Source organism: Gobius niger (genome assembly GCF_951799975.1).
Source record: "Gobius niger genome assembly, chromosome: 23".
NCBI lineage: Eukaryota > Metazoa > Chordata > Actinopteri > Gobiiformes > Gobiidae > Gobius > Gobius niger.
In genome coordinates, this window is record NC_136874.1 from 15,006,253 (window position 1) to 15,023,545 (window position 17,293).

The window sequence follows — 17,293 nt, forward strand, 5'->3', positions numbered from 1 at the left end:
GAACTTAGAACATGTTTTATTATAACATGTTTAACCCTGTGTGCAGCATCATGTATGTGGAGCCTGGTAGAACTTAGAACATGTTTATTATAACATGTTTATCCTAACCCTGTGTGCAGCATCATGTATGTGGAGCCTGGTAGAACTTAGAACATGTTTATTATAACATGTTTATCCTAACCCTGTGTGCAGCATCATGTATGTGGAGCCTGGTAGAACTTAGAACATGTTTATTATAACATGTTTATCCTCACCCTGTGTGCAGCATCATGTATGTGGAGCCTGGTAGAACTTAGAACATGTTTATTATAACATGTTTATCCTCACCCTGTGTGCAGCATCATGTATGTGGAGCCTGGTAGAACTTAGAACATGTTTATTATTACATGTTTATCCTAACCCTGTGTGCAGCATCATGTATGTGGAGCCTGGTAGAACGTGCATCACCTCTCCCATCTGTTTACTCGGGCGCATGCGCAATGCGGCTCTCCATCATTTTCAATATCCCAGTGTAGAAGAACCAGCAGAGGCAGTCAACTAATGGGTAACGCTTCTTATTCCTATTTTTCTGCTATTCCCTCTATTGTTTCCTGGTTATATCGCTCCTAATGCACTAATATGTCATCGATGGGATGTCCTGGTGGTCTCGGTCCATTTGCGCTTGAATTGGATGCAGACAGAAGCGTTAGTGGCTGAAGAGCGTCTCTCTTCGCTCTCCCTGCGAACGAAATGGGCTTGCACTGCTGTTAGCTTTCATGCTAAGCTATCTGTGCAACTCGGCCTGGCCCTGGCCTCGCCTGGCCCCTTGACTCTACATTTAATGCGAGTCGAGCTGCTTTGTAGTTCAAGCAGTTAGGGTTGAAATATTGTCCAGGACCCGAGAGTGTGTTGAAGAAAAGCTTCCATGTTGCACCCAAATATTGGAGCTCGTTAACGCCGCTCAACTTGTCGGATAATCCGGTTTCATTACAACAAGCTAGCAGGCTAGCTATCAGCTAACTAACTGGAGCTAGACAGCTGACGCTGGGCATGCTAACCCCCCAGCTAGTTTGATGCTGTGACTATTGCATCTCGGCATAGCCAGACGCTGTTTTGGTAATCGAGGCGGTCACTTGACGGCGTGGGCCTCTGATGATGGACATTTGATTCGCTGATCTCTGCCCAGACTAACAAATGTGCCAGAGCAGTCTCCCTGTCGCTAAAAGGGCTTTAAAGAAAGACTTGGCACAGTTGATGAGTGTGGCTAATGTTTATGCAGCTAATTGGCTCATATTAACCGTTAGAGAGCTCTCCTTGTGCTGGAGCCATATGCGCGGTGTGTTTTATATTTCTGCGATAAAAAGACTTGATCTTCAATCATGTGTGCAGCTCTGCAGCTAAGCTCAGCTGTCAACTCGAAATGCTCCTCTGGACACTGGCTTTGGTGAAGGGGCACAGTGCAGCCCTGTCATGAACACTGCTGAGGTGAAGTCACCGTGTTTTCAGAAGAGTCTGACTCTGGGTGGTGTGTGAACTCAGATTCTGACTTGTGGAAATGTCTGAAGGCTAATGTATCACAACTACGTGAATGAGTGTGAAGATCATGGCTGATGAGGTGCTTTTGTTTGGTAGTGGTGATGATGTGCTTTGCAGTTGGAGACACCTGCACATCTGATGCCAGGTGCAAACAAGACGACTTTGTCTGTTACTTACAGATGTGATATGGTTGCCCATGGTTTCCAAAAATGCTTATCTACTTTTGGCTCTGTTCGAGGACCTGGGAGGTGAAATAATACCTGCATTTTCTCACCATCAGACCAGGCCAGTCTTTAGAACGTTCAAAATGACAAGCTTTAGTTTTATGTGTCTTTTCAGCAGAAGCTCAAGCTCCCCATATAAAAGATATCACATATTATTGTTATATTATAAACTCATTATCTGTAAGTTAAAGTCGCCGTCATTTTTCTTATTGAGCTGTGCGGTTTGTCAGGATGATACAGCACAAAGCACCACTAGTTTATTAGATGTGGCCTTACACTGAAGGGACTGTGACTCCTCATTTTCCAGAATATGTCCAGTTTACACACAGTCCTTTACATCTGATAATTCAAGCATTAATAGGCTTTCAATCTTGGAGCAGTGGCTGTGGAGGAAGCCCCGGCTTCAGCTCACGGTTTTTGGTCTGAGAGATTTGAGCAGATCTGTTATCTAGCAGCGCTTGAAGTTTGGAACAGAGTTTGGTCTAGTGCTGATGTTTGTTTGACCGTCAGAAACAAGAAAAACAGAAATGTTCAATCTTGGAACAGAAAAGTGTGTATAAAACATGTTTTTTTCCTGGTCTGACTTAAAATAGCCTTTTTAACCATCCTCATACTGCTGCGGCAGTCGCCAAAACCTTCCGCTGAGCCATCGAGGTATCAGTCCTGACGCATTGGTGTAAAAACTCCGATTCACTGGATTGGAATTCTATTGTAACGGCAGACGTGCGGGTGACGGAGCGGACTTGTAACGGACTTGTTGTAAATTATGAGTAACACTGCTGCTTGTGAAGGTCTTGCAAAAGTAACATTTGATCGATGTGTTGAACGTAGAGTGCACTTGTTCTCAGGAGCAGGGTCAAATTCTCACATTAACTTGAATGGTTGTGACTGAAAGGGCGTCCCATCGGGGCAAAATCTGCCAAATCACGGTGTGACTGTGCTTTAATGAGCCTTGATGAAAAAGTAGCAGCAACAGCAATAAACAAGAAAGAGAAAACCATATTTTTGGCAACTCGTGCAGCTGCATAATGTGCGTATTGCACACAGCAGAAGTTGAAATGCCTTACATTCATGATATAATGTGTGTAAAAGTCGTGTTGCACAATATTGGACAAATATCTCTGTGATTGTTTCTTTATTAATTATTCATGATCAAAGTTTAATTTGTTCTTTGTTTTCAGAACAAAATGCAGTTCAGAACATTTCAAACATGTTCTGGAGCTTTAAGATTTAAGAGAAGACTGAAATATGAACTGGTAATCGAATGAATCATCACATGCTGTATGCCGTATGTAATATGTTTGTAGAGGTCTACACTACAAAGGGAATGGAGAAACAATACTTTGTCATTTGCAAATTAACCAAAATAAAAGTAGTCTTTTCAATTTGCTAAAAGCAACAAATGGGATTTCAGTTTGATTCAGATTTATTGCTATAACCAATGCTCTGATGCTCTGAGCTCCAGACCACAGTGTCAAAGATAAAACTGAAGAAGGCAACAAAGCTGAAGCCTAATTTAATATACTTCTGTTTTATAAGTATGTGATGCTGTATGTTGAGTTTTTATTATTAGTGCCCATTATAAAAGAGACAGACATGGTAGTTACTGCTGCACTTAGTTAAAACAGCACTAAAGAAGATGGTTTTGTTGTTTGTACAAACATCCTTCAAAGCACTGACGCGTCACTTTAATCAGTCTTTAAAACACTGTTTTGTTGCTGTTTAACATAAGTTAAATACATTTATTTCTTGTAACAATCCAACAGATTTTCATTCGCAATGGCCCTGCTTCAACTACAGCTCCTGCTACACTCCTCATGTGTTGTTAAAAAGAAACATCACAATCAACTTCATTCTATGGACATGAGAGATGAATGGAAATGGCAAACAGCAGCATAGATATTTATATTATGTAGTACTCCCACTATAACCTACCCAGAATGTGACAATAACATAGCAGCACATAAAATTACATTCTATTTTTCCATCAAAACATAAAGTAAATAAAGCATCAACAAGACAGACCTGTAAAATGAAGCTCAGCTCAAGCAACAACCAGCATAATTGAACCACAATAATCTTCCATGTTGTTAAGGAGGTAAAAGCATGGAGGAGCAGCTCGAGTGTCCCGAACTGAAGGTGCCCAACATGGAAGACAAGTTCAAGGAAAAGAAAGAGCAGATCGCCATGCCTCCAAAAGACACCTGTGTAAGGAGAAGGCAGAGGATGAGCGTGATGTGACTTGGTGGGAAGAATGAAAGACGCAACCCCGCCCTTTGTGGAGATGTCTAGGGGACCTGAATTCCAAATAGAGAAGCAACTTTCTCACATGAAGCTTCAGATGGAGCTGACGAGAGATTTGCAAACAGCTAGGCCCTGGTTTACACTGACCTTGTTGTTTGTTGACAGGAACCATGGGAATTCCGTGGCCCAGCAGTCTTTGGGAAGCGAGATGTTGAAGAGAGCGAGCTGAGATTTCTCTGATACAGCACGTGGTAACGGTCGTTCGCTGAGGAGCGGTCTGCAGAGGACCTCCACTGCAGCTCCAGACACCGCATGGCTCTGGAACACCGGACGCAGTAATGGAAGACGCCTTTTCGCTCACGAGCCTCCATGCAGCTTAAAGGGTAAGCCCTGCTCCTATTTTCCCCAACACAGGCTGACTAAACTTAGAACACATTCCTTTGTCAAAGTGCACTGATGTTGTGAGGTTTTTAATGATAAAGGACATCAAAAATACAATAATTTCCACCAGTATTCCACCATTTTTAAAGTCTGTGCAGAGCAGCCTCCTACCTAGCTAGCTCAGTTGCTAAACATATCACTTCAGACCAGAATATTTAAGCCTTTTCTAAAGAAGAGTAATGTTGATGCTACAGTCCAAATCATCTGCCCAAAGGGGCCCATGTCATATTTGCCATTTCTTAGTAAAGTCCTTCAAAAAAGTAATTCACCCACAGCTCACTGACTACCTTTTGGCAAATAATGTTTTGATATTTCAGGTTAGATATTTCAGGTTTTAGGCCGTGTCACAGTACTGAGAGCATCGACTTCCGTACAGATACAGGCAAGGTCGGGGCTACTGTCGACACAGTGAACCATGGGTTGAAAAACTGTGCAGGAATAAGGTCCTTGTGTGGTTTGTGTCCTGCCACAACTATACAAATACGACACTCAAGATATGTGTCACTGACGGTAGGTGAACACGGGCCTGTAGATACACTTCATCCAACAGATCCGTTTGTGGATGTAAACGGCTTCTGCAGCTTAACACAGATACAACTGAGATCATTGAAAACAGACAAGAAGATAAGATAAGATAAGATAAACCTTTATTAATCTCACAAAGGAGAAATTCACTTGTTACAGTCGGCGTTACTTCACAGCCTTATTGTACAGTCTGACAGCAGTGGGGATGAAGGCTTTGCGGTAGAAGTGTCATTGGTCACCTTGAGGCTTGTTCCCTAAAACCAAAACATCAGGCTCGAAATGTAGGGTTAATAATTGTCTCAGACTTTTAACATTTATATTAAACTAATGCCATGAGCAGCCTTGTACCGTCTCAAACATCGCAGAAATCAAAAACACACTGTTTAAACCCTCGTTTCGAGCAGGTTGGACGACTGTAACGGCTGCTCACTGGCCTCTCCTAAACAGCTGCAATATATACAAAACACTGCTGCTCAAGTCCTGACCAGACCACCACATTAGTCCAGTGCTCAGGTCTCTGCAAAATTATCTGCAAATGAATGCTTAGGAATGAAGGAAGGGGGTGATCATTTAATGCAGTTTGGGGGAAATGTATTATTAATATGTGCATTTTTTTAAGACTTTGTCTGTTGACATCAGTCTGCCCAGGGACTGCAGGTAAAAATTAGCAAAAGTGCGACGCCCTACACCCAATGTCTGTCCTTTTTGGGGATAATATACAGTGAGAGGAAAATGTATGTGAACGCTTTAAACATTTCTCGCATTTCTGTCTAAACTGGTCACTAAATGTTTTCTGATCTTCATCTAAATCATAAGAATGATTAAACAGTGTCTGGTTTAACCAATACCACCCTAGCATTTACATTTGATCATATTTTTACTGGCCATAACATGTAAACATTCACAGGAGAGCGTGGAATAAGTAAGTACACCCTCTGAATCTGACTGAACTGCAGCAGCATTGTGAGCGTCGAATCTGCAACTACAGAAAAGCAGTTATTGCTGCAAAAGAAGGATCAGACAGATATTTAATACAGGGGTTCACTTATTCCTGTTGTGAATGTCTCAGGTTTTTCTGCAAAATATCTTTATAAACTTGTGAATTCATTTTCTATTGATGATGTCACGTTGTCCAGGCCCTGAGGCTACAAAGCAGCCCCACACCATGATCCTCCTGCTCCAGACTTCACAGTGAGGGTTTTGATGTTGGTGCTGTTCCATTTGTCCTCCACACATGACGTTGTGTGTTCCTTCCAAACTGTTCAGCTTTGGTTTCATCAGTTGACAGAACATTTTGGAGCATTCAAGTACTCTTTTGCAAGCTTCAAACATGCAGAAACATTTTTTTTTAGACAGCAGTGGCTTCCTCCATGGCGTTCTCCCATGAACCCCATTGTTGTTCAATGTTTTCATATTGTGTCAATGGAGATGTTGGCCTGTGCCAGTGTCTTTAGCTGACACTCTAGGGTTCTTTCTTACCTTGTTGAGTATTCTGCTCTGTGCTCTTGGAGTCATCTTTACAGGACGGCCACTCCTTGGAAGTGAAGCAACAGTGAAGCTAAACTGTCTCCATTTATAGACAATTTATCTAACTGTGGATTGACCGTGACATCAAGACGTTTAGGGATGGTTAGGTGACCTTTCCCACCTTTTATATAAATGAACAGTTCTTGATTGTAGGTCTTCAGACGCTCTTTTGAGGTGCTCATCAGACAATGCTTCTCGACAAGAGACAATTCTTAACTAGTGTGTGTTTTTCAGCCGCAAGAGCAGCTTTAAGCCACACCTCAGTGATTGGACTTCAGGTTGGCTCATACCCGACTTTATCTGACATTTGTCTATCAGCTCTTGGAGGATCCTAAGTACTCACTTATTCCACGCTCTCCTGTGGATGTTTACATGTTATGGGCAATAAAAATATGATCAAATGTAAATGTTTGGGTCGTATTAGTGTAAGCAGACACCGTTTATTCATTTGATTTGAATAAAGATCAGAATTATTTTGTGACCAATTTAGTCAGAAATGTAAGAAGTTCCAAAGTGTTCACATACATTTTCCTCCCACTGTATATTATACGTTGACCCTGTCCAAATACAAAAGTAGAAGCTCAGGGAGTGGTCTCCTGCTGGACCCAGAGTCAGGAATAAACAAGGTGAGCATTTCAGTTTTATGCACCTAAAGTCTGCTGGATGAGACAGGCTCCTCTTATCTGGTCATGATTATATGCTAACTAGCATTTGTACTATTGCTGTCACTTTATTATTTGTATGCCTTTGTTGATGATTAATTATTGATTGTGTGTTGTGGTGTTGCTGCGTGATACGATGAGTTGACTGAGCCATGTCTGGTCCTGTGTCCGTCAGGTGGAGCGCGTAAAAGCAGAGGAGCCATGAATGGAGGAAAGGAGTGTGAGGCGGGAGGGGACGAGCGCCAGGCCCCTGTCCAGGTGCCCATTGGCTGGCAGCGGAAGGTGGACCCCACTGGACCGGTCGCCTACATAAGGTCAGCGTCACTGCTCCAGATCCACCTACGGTTCCCATCGTTATGAACACACTCGACACAATCACACTTACTCTGCACATCCACCTTATCCCTGGTGAATGATATAGTAAATATTTGGCCTTGAAGCGTGCTGTTCCACCTCCATCGTGGGCTCGGACGCTCCTCATATGAGTCATTTGTTCAGAATCTCCTCGAAAATGTCAGAGTGTAAGCCCTGCTTTAGTCCGGGGTGTTCTAAACATTCCTATTGTCGCCACAAATATACCTTTCTCTGGTAGTTAGTACAACATGAACAACACAACATGTCCCCGAGCGGCGCAAGGACATCTTTTCATATTTTACGGGGGCCGATTGTTTAGAATCACCTAGAAATGTTCAGATAAACCGCTCTGTGAAACAAAAACTCACCTTTGAAACACTTGCAGGAAGTGCTGCACGTGGCACGTATCAAATTATACCAGTATCAACCTGCCTCTACTCAAATGTAAGAGCGTGGCACGCTTCAGTACGTGGGGAAGCTGGGATCAAAAACACAAACTTCCAGGTTGGCCCGCCACAGTGACTACATATCATTTATCGAGGCAGGACAATATCACAAACACAACATTGAAATACATGTTTAAAATAAATATTTTTGACCGTCCTGGGTGTTTGATGAGTGGTTGTGTGTGCAGTCCCAGTGGCTCTGTGCTGACCAGCCTGGAGCAGGTGAAGACCTACTTGCTGACAGATGGAACCTGCAAATGTGGCCTGGAGTGTCCGCTCATCCTCCATAAGGTCAGCCTTCACATGCACTACATCGAGTAACCGCTCCATCTTCAGGCACAGATGCATTTCTGTGACTTTCCTGACACTCCAGATAGTGCTTTGATGTAATGTAGTTCATCTTTACTCACCACAGTGTGTTCTCGCTCTGTCCAGGTGTTTAACTTTGACGCAGCAGCCACAGTAAAGCAGAGGACGGCAGAGGACGTGAAGGCTGATGAGGATGTCACCAAACTGTGCATCCACAAGAGGAAGCTGCTGGCTGTGGCCACGCTGCACAAAAGCATGGAGACACACTCCCCCCTGAGCATTACCAGTCCTGGAGGTACTCCGCATACTCACTGTAAGCTTCTTAGTGACTGTCTAGTGCTCTCTGTAGAAACCATTTCAGTAAGTCTACAAATGTAACATCCCAACTTAGCTTTACGCTGGATCCTTCTTCACCAGCACTTTACATAAAGACACGTCGTCAGGGCCTCAGTTAGCATTCAAGAGAATCAGGATAAAAGTGTCTTCGTGGGGTTTTCTTTGCAAACTCAGGTGATTAACGGAGCGTTTGTTGTTTGTTTTGAAGGTCCATCGTCAGTGGGAGCGCTGCATCCCATGGGGCAGCGAGCAGTGAGGATTAAAGCCCACGATGGCCCGCCCAGCGCTGTGGCTCCAGACTGCAAGAACCCCTTCAAGATGATGATGCGGTATGCGGCGCCGGAGGTGGGAGGAGGCCAACAGCCGGACATGTATCCTGGATACCACCAGAGGCAGAGGCTGGCCGGTGGGGAGCCGGGGCCCAAGTCCCCTTATCGCTCTGGGTATGGAGGCATGCTGAGCCCCCCTCCAACTGCTTCAAAACTGTATGGAGATGGCTCGCAGTCTCCTTGTGCAGACACTCTGGGAAGCCCAGATGGCTTTGCAAGGACAAATATGTGTGGTTTTCCTGGAGGTGGGAGCCCCAGCTCCGGGCCCCTCCATGGGAACACTCGGACGCCTCTTTCTCCTCCCAGTGTCATGCTCCACGGTTCCCCCCCAGGACAGCCATCCTGTTCCATGACAGGGAGGACTAGTACACCCCTCTCCCCCACGGCCACAGCCAAAAGCCCTGTCATGAACCTCCCCCGGGGCACGTTCCCCCCCAGTATGGATATGCCTCGTGCCCAGTTCCACCATAAAACCCAGCCCCCGGTGCACCCTGTCCCCCCACACCCCACCTGTGCCCTGCAGAAAAGACAGTTACCCTCTGAAAAAGACCCTTTGGGCATCTTAGACCCCATCCCTAGTAAACATGTGAGCCAGCCAGCCACGCTCCCCACCCCCTCCAGCTTCCAGCCCGCCCTTCACTCTCAGGTACCAGTGATGAATGTAAACATCCCTCCCCCCGTCATCGTCCCTTTGCCAAGCAACTTACCTTTACCCACAGCCAAGCCGGGCCCCACAGGGCACGGGGGCCATGTGCAGAGGGGTCAGGCCTCGTCCGTGTCCCCGTCTCCTGTTACATCCCCGGTGCACATGGTGGGACCGCCCCACGGCAGGATAGAGGCCTCCCCGCACCGCTCCCGCTCCTCCTCCACCTCCTCTGAGCACGGCAGCTTCGCCCTGCCCCCTGGACATCAGACCCCCTGTGGCACCATGAAGGCCCCGCCCCGTTCACCCAGGTCGACCATGGGCTCGCCCCGGCCCATGCCCTCCAGTCCCTCCACAAACAAAATGGACCCCCTGCACCAATACAAAGAGTCCCAGATGCTGCCCTCCATGCAGCACAGTAACCCCATGTACTCCCCCACCTGCTCCTCCCCATCTCCGTCTGCATTAGCCACCGCCAACCCCAGCGTCTCCCAGAAGGGCCACCCGGGACTCCTGGGCATGCCCCTCAACCAGATCCTCAACCAACAGAACGCCGCCTCCTTCCCCGCCAGCAGTCTCCTCTCGGCCGCAGCCAAAGCACAGCTAGCAAATCAAAAACTCAGCACGCCGAGCAGCTCCGCCGCGGCGGCAGGCGGCGGGGTGTGCATGGGCGCCGGGGGGCACCCTGGTCCTGGAAGTGACCCGCGCAGCATAGAGGGACACAGCACTTTAAACCCGATGCTCCCTCCTAACTCCTCCATGCTGCTCAACAGTCCCGAGGGCCAGAGCGGCAGGGCGGCGCTGAGGGACAAGCTCATGGCCCAGCAGAGGGACGGGACGCGCAAACGAAAGGCCCCCTCCGCAAACATGCCTGTGAGCCACGACGCAGGGAACAACACCGTTTACAACATGCTGAACAAAGCGGCCATGGGGGGGCAGCACATGCCCGGGCCCAGCGCCACCGAGCAGCTGCGGAAGGTGGGGCGCATGGGAAACGCCTCCATGGCCCAGCTGCTGCAGTCCATGAGCGGCCAGAGCTCCCACAGCCTCCGGCCCGGCCTCAGCCCCAGCGGCCCTGGACCCGGACCCGGGGCTGGACCGCACCACTACAGCCCAGGGGGGCCTCCTCAGAACCTCTTAGCACAGCAGAGGCTCCGTGTTTCGGGAGAGAGCCTGCAGCACTGCCAGAACATGGAGCCGTCTGGAGGTCTGCTGCATCACCAGGGCCAGTTCCCCGCCCAGATGACTAACTGTGGACCAATGGGCCCGGACTGCATGCCCCTGGGACGCCCCGGCACTAACCCCCCACCACTGTCCCATCCCGGTCCTCACCCAGGCCCTCTGTCCCACCCCGCACAGCAGAACCTTCTCCACACTATGGGACGGACTAACATGATGATGCCACATGGGGGCGCTGACACCATGGTCCTCACAGAACAAGGTGAGTCAGAGAGAGTCTGCACTGACCAATGGGCTGCCACGATTCCTACATCCCCTTTAATCAACCATGGTGACTTTAAAGGAACTATACCTGTTTCCTGTTTCCTTTGGTGTATTGTAAACTTACATTTGTGGGGGGAGATACTGTAGTTCTAATTGTAAAGGTGAATGTTCTGGTGTTTTTGTGACGGTGACCCTGAAAAGTGAGCCTGCAGGTTGTGACATGTGCCTTTAAACAAGTCCCCGTGAAGAACAAATTAGGGACAAGTTTGGACCTCAACTAACATTTTAATTTAACCTCTTACCCCCCGCCTGAACCAAATGTATTCTGTCCTCTGCAGCTATTATATTGGCATGTGTAACACCTCATTTGAAAGCTAAGACCCACAAAACTGATCTTTTTCTTCGCGTTGTTGCTTTGTTGTGTCACCTTTTGTATGTTTTTTTTTCTTTCTTTTTTTCGATTTTTGTTGAATTTTTGTCACATTTTTGTCACATTTTTGTTGAATTTTTGTCACAGTTTTGTCACATTTTTGTTGAATTTTTGTCACAGTTTTGTTGAATTTGTGTCACATTTTTGTTGAATTTTGTCACATTTTTGTTGAATTTTTGTCACATTTTTGTTGAATTTTTGTCACAGTTTTGTCACATTTTTGTTGAATTTTTGTCACAGTTTTGTTGAATTTGTGTCACATTTTTGTTGAATTTTGTCACATTTTTGTTGAATTTTTGTCACATTTTTGTTGAATTTTTGTCACATTTTTGTCACATTTTGGTCACATTTTTGTCACATTTTTGTTGAATTTTTGTCACATTTTTGTCACATTTTTGTCACATTTTTGTCACATTTTTGTTGAATTTTTGTCACATTTTTGTTGAATTTTTGGCACATTTTTGTCACATTTTTGCATCCTTGTTTTCTCCTCATTTTTTGTGGCTATTTTGGTGCTTTTGTCCCAAGAAGCTTTTTGATTAGGGTAAAGCCAAACTGGAGAAAATGGGATCTGTTCAGGTGGGAGTTAAGAGGTTAACAGTGTCCTTTTTCAGCATGAAGGCGAGCACAGGCTGAGGATCAAGGCAGGACCCACAGACGTAGGGCTGGGGGACTTTTACAGTTCTCTTACTGGTACTTGTTGGTTAGATTTGGCTGTAGCTCTGGGGTCTGGGTCCAAAGGAAAAGTCGGTGCAGTAAAATAATGAACGAGACTCGAGCCACGGCCTGTTTTCTGTGACTCTCTGCTTTTTTTAGTGTTTACTTGAGCTCTGATCGTGACTCTTGTGTTCTGTTGTTGTTCTGTTGTTGTTCTATTGTTGTTCTGTTGTCGTTCTGTTGTCGTTCTGTTGTTGTTCTGTTGTTGTTCTGAAGTTCTGATGGTGACTCTTGTGTTCTGTGCTCAGTGAACCCCGGCTCTCGCAGGATGGGCCCCATGCAGCCTCACGCCCCCCCTGTCACCCCCAGTTTGAGCGGCAGTGGAGGCATGTATCCGCAGCCTGCTCACCCACACATGCAGCACCCGGCCTACAGGGGGCAGCAGCACTTCACAGACTCCTCCTACTCCGACGGCGGCGGCGGCGCAGACCCCATGCACTGCCTGTACCAGAACTATCAGGTGAGTGTCTGACCTGAGGGCCGTCAGCTCTGCCGGGGCTCCTGGGTAACGCCCTGTTCTCCTGTGTCCACAGCACCAGGGCCAGTTCGTGGAGAGCCAGCAGCCGCACAGCGAGGGCCCTCCTGTGGGGCCCCTGTGTCCTGAGCGGGGGCCCGGCGGAGGGCCCGAGGTGGATGCCATCTACAGAGCCGTGGTGGACGCTGCCAGTAAGGGCATGCACGTCACCATCACGGCCACTGTGAGCGGGACCACCCAGGCCAGCCCCGTCCCCGCCCTCAGCGCCATGAGTGCCTTCACCGCCTCCATCGGGGACCCGGTCAACCTGCCCCAGGCTGTGAGCGCCGTCCTGCACGGGCAGGAGGGCGACTCCCGCTCCAGGGTGCTGCGCCGGGCTCCCAAACACGAGCTGGCCAAGAGCGCTCTGGAGGGGCCCGACGGCGGGGAGTACTTCCGCTCCCCTGGCCGCGGGACCCCCAGGAACCAGTGGGACAGGGAGCAGCACTTGCCTGGCCTGGACTCTCAGAATCACTGGGGTGGGGAGGAGTTTCTGGAGTGTTCCACACAGGTGAGGAGCAGTCCCTGTGTGGAGCGTCCCGCCAGCCTGGCCCCTGCCCCTCCCTGTCCCTCTGAGGGCCCCAACGACCACGGCATGGTGCTCACCCACAGCAAGGTGTACGCCGAGGACTCCTACCGCTTCAACAACTGCAGCCGCGGCCCGCTCAGCTACAAGGAGCAGCCCCCCCTAAACGGGACTAGCACTCACTTCAACAGCCGGCCGTACGGGGACGTCCTGACCGGGGACGACCAGTCGCCCGGCTCCTCCACCAGCCTGGAAGGGCCCCTGGCAAAAGACTACAACCACTACAACGGGCACATGAACGGGATGGCCCCCAGCCCTTCGGACACCAAGAGCCTGAGCAGCGAGGAGGACTTACGGCCGCCCGACTCGCCCTCCTCGGAGCCGCTGTACCGCTCCAGGACCTTCAACATGGGGGAGCTGGTGTGGGGGATCAAGGGCTTCCCCCCCTGGGCCTCCAAGCTGAGCGGGGACGAACAAGCCGCCCTGCAGCTGCGGGACCAGGCCCAGGTCAGTGCTGAGCTGCTCCCCTGCTCCTCCTCCTCCTCAGGACTGACCCGGCTCTTTGTGCTTGTTTCAGGTGGAGCCGGAGAAGCTGAAAACACTAACGCACGACCTGGAAGCTCTTGAACGAGCGGCCAAACTAGGACTCAAGTAAGTCCCCCCCCCGGGAGAGGAGCTTCACGTCTGCAGAGCCTCAGTTTTAACATTAACATGACTTTTGTCCTACAGGCCGGGAAAACTCAATAATCATTTAGAAGCTGCTATCCACGAGGCCATGAGTGAGCTGGACAAGATGTCTGCCACAGTAAGTGTCACCTCTGAACCTGCTCCACGGGGATGGCAATGGTCACAGGGCATGGGGGGGCACGAGGACCAGCGGAGGGGGCGGGGCTATTATTCAGATATAAACAGGGGAGTCACATGGTCTTAAATCCTTTAAAAACTTTGCCAAATGAAGCACCTTTTTGTAGCTTTTTCATCACTTTTTAATTGTGTTTTTTTGAAGGAGCTTTTAGATTGGGGTAATGCCAGCCTGGAGAGAATGTGCTTGGTTTAGGGCAGTGGTTCTCAACCCTTTGGAGCCGCGACCCCCATTATAACAGTTAATTAGGATCGTGATCCCCACCCGGGTCAGACCATGAGAAAAACAGGGACATTAACCCCTTAACTCCCGCCTGAACCGAGCACATTTTCTCCAGTTTGGCTTTACCCCAATCCAAAAGCTTCTGGGAAAAAAGCTGTGAAAATAGCAACAAAACTGAGACGAAAACAATGATGGAAATGTGACAAAAAAGTGAGAAAACATTGACGAAAAAATGACAAAAATGAGACAAAAAAAATGACAAAAATGTGATAAAAAATTTACAAAAATGTGACAAAAAATGACAAAAATTAGTTGAATACCCAACAAAAAAATGACGTGAGGAAAAATATCCTCTTGGTTCAGGCGGGAGTTAAGAGGTTAATCTATATAACTCTTAAAAAACAAAGAAAAAACAATGGCTAAAACAAAAATGAATTAAATTTAGAACAAATAATGGCACCCTGGTAAAATAGCATGTTCGCTACGACACCATACTAATAATATTAAAATATATATTGTATCTATATGCTCTGACGACCCCCCAAATTTGTCTCGCGACCCCCAAGTGGGTCCCGACCCCCTGGTTTAGGGGATGGTCGAGAGGTTAAACGGGGCTGCACAAACTGAACCCTGTTGCGCCGTGTCCACCTCTGACTGTAACCACAGCTGTGTCATGTGACAGAGGCTCTGCTGCTCACTGCTGCCCCCGGTGACCGAGCACAGAACCATGATCTTTCACAGCCCGGCTAGTCCTGGTTTAGTCCTGGTTCTGTCCAGGACGTGGTTCCACCTGAAGTCCTCGCTCTACAGGACGGATTGACCTGGGTTTAGTTTAGAGACTGACTAGTTTATTGATAGTAAAAGAAGAAGCTTCCCTGATGAATGAATTTGTAGGAGCCCGTTTACCTTTGTGTTCCACCTCTGACCCTCCTGTACGTCCTCCTCCTCATGTGTTCTCCACAGAGGGAGCGCCAGCTGAAGCTCCCCAAGTCCAAGAGGAGGAAGATCTCCAGATAACAGCGACTGTGGCCCAGCCCTGCGGTGCTAAGGCCAACATACGGGCTGACTCCCACAACACCCAAACTGTTGCAATTTGTCTACAGGCCACTGAATGAACTATTTTTTTCTAGTAAGATAGTAAAACCTGAAAAGTTATGAGCATTACCTTGCATATTTAAGAAAATAGACAGTCCAAATATTTCTGATACATTTTCAATATGTATATAGATAATCCTGAAATTTCACGCTATTAAGAATTGTATGTAAATATTGTACAATGTCCTGTACAAGCGTTACCTAATGCACATTTGATCTTTTATTGTACAAAGCAGAAGTGTACCGACGTGTTAGTTTATATGAAGAGATGTATAGGACAAATAAGACTACGACATCTACCGAAACCATGTCATCCTCCCGGCGGCCCGCAGAGGTCGCCCCCCCCCCCCTCCTCACTTTTCCATTTCACGCACTCAGAATGAACTTTACCAGAGAAGTGTTCCCTCCAGCTGCCCCTCGGCCTGCACGCTCCACCCAGAGGCCCGGTCACACATCACGTTCCTCTCAGCTCTGTCATGTTAGGATTACTGTCTGACCCACACAATACTTGAATACACAGATCACTGACCCCCCCCCCTTAACGCTAACACGGGCCTGGCTTTGGGTGGAAGGAAACACACTACACTCGTCTCTCTCATGTCGGGGGCCTTGTCTTTCGGTTCCATTTTGTTTACCTGTAAATTATTTCTGTACAGTACTCCATATTTATTTTGAGCTTTACAAAAATGATGGCAATAATTCTACAAAGAGTTGAGAACTCAAGCCTTATATGTGTATGTTTCTTTTTGTGTGTGTGTTTTGAACAATGGTTTATCACGAGTACTGTGCTTCTGTTGACTTCGGTTTGTTTCTGTTTTTTGTTTTTTGTTTTTTGAAACGAGAGAACACTACACGACAGAAGGAGAAACTTCGACTTACTGGAAAAACCCCACACGTCTTCACCTTCTACAAACCAAAACAAGTCGCCTGATCTTTTTTTTTTTATCGATTGTACTTTAAGCCTTTTGAGTTGTCATATCAGATGTGTCGATATCTAATTGCTGTCCACGTGAAACAAAAACGCCTTCTCTGTCAGCACAAAGAGGATTTGGTTTGAAGGTCATTCTAGAATCATGGAACATTGTATTAGCCTGACAGTGTTGCAAAGAACGGTACTGCGTCGTGTATTTCAAAAGTATCACCGGGTTTTTGAGGGTGCTCTGGACATTTGGGTAAAGTTCATTCTGGCTCTCATCACGATCCACTTTTTCTTGTGTATGTGCGTGTATGTGTGTGTGTGTGTGTGTGTGTGTGTGTGTGTGTACGAGCGCTCAGTCCCCATCACGTCATCGTCAGTATTTGGTTTCCCGGCTAATATATACTCGTGTGGAGAATGTGGTGCACTTGGTTGCGAGTGTTTTGGGGGTTTTGGCGTGAGCTTCGAGATCGCGGTCTGTCCATTTCTTCTCAAGCTTGTTTGGACTTTTTTTTTTGTTTTTTTTCGTTAATGGTTTTTTGACGTAAAAGCCGATTTTCTTTTGTAAATATTGTGACAGGTCATGCAGTGATGTAACATTGGAATAATGTTGCACAGATGTTTAAGATATTAAAACATGCTCACTTTTACTTGAACAACCTAACGTGGGTCACTTTCTTTCTGGGCTCCGTGTTTATCATGTGAACATTTACTGATGTTTCTCCTTTTTAACCTCTTAACCCCCGCCTGAACCGAGAGGATCTTTTTCCTCACGTCATCAGATTTTTTTCCATCTTTTTTTTGTTGGGTATTCAACTCATTTTTGTAACTTTTGCGTCAATTTTTTGTAATTATTTTGTCACATTTTTCCTCAATTTTTTGTCAATTTCTTGTGATATTTTAGCCACTTTTTCAATTTTTTGTCCCATTTTTGTCTTTTTTTGTTGTCATTTTTATTATGTCACATTTTGGTCTTTTTTGTCACATTTTTGGTCACATGTAATTTTTTTGTC

The 17,293-nt window shown here is 47.0% G+C and overlaps 1 protein-coding gene across 1 annotated transcript; it reads left to right on the forward strand.

Annotated features, from left to right (window-relative positions):
- Positions 1 to 485: 485 nt before the first annotated feature.
- mbd5 (methyl-CpG binding domain protein 5) lies at positions 486 to 15,771 on the forward strand. Its single transcript, XM_079581390.1, has 11 exons — positions 486 to 544; positions 4,149 to 4,366; positions 7,314 to 7,452; positions 8,127 to 8,229; positions 8,374 to 8,542; positions 8,792 to 10,996; positions 12,394 to 12,605; positions 12,679 to 13,692; positions 13,763 to 13,836; positions 13,915 to 13,990; positions 15,233 to 15,771. Exons 3-11 carry the CDS (start codon positions 7,340 to 7,342, stop codon positions 15,284 to 15,286), a joined length of 4,020 nt encoding a protein of 1,339 aa, XP_079437516.1. The 5' UTR covers positions 486 to 544; positions 4,149 to 4,366; positions 7,314 to 7,339; the 3' UTR covers positions 15,287 to 15,771.
- The last annotated feature ends 1,522 nt before the right edge of the window (positions 15,772 to 17,293 follow it).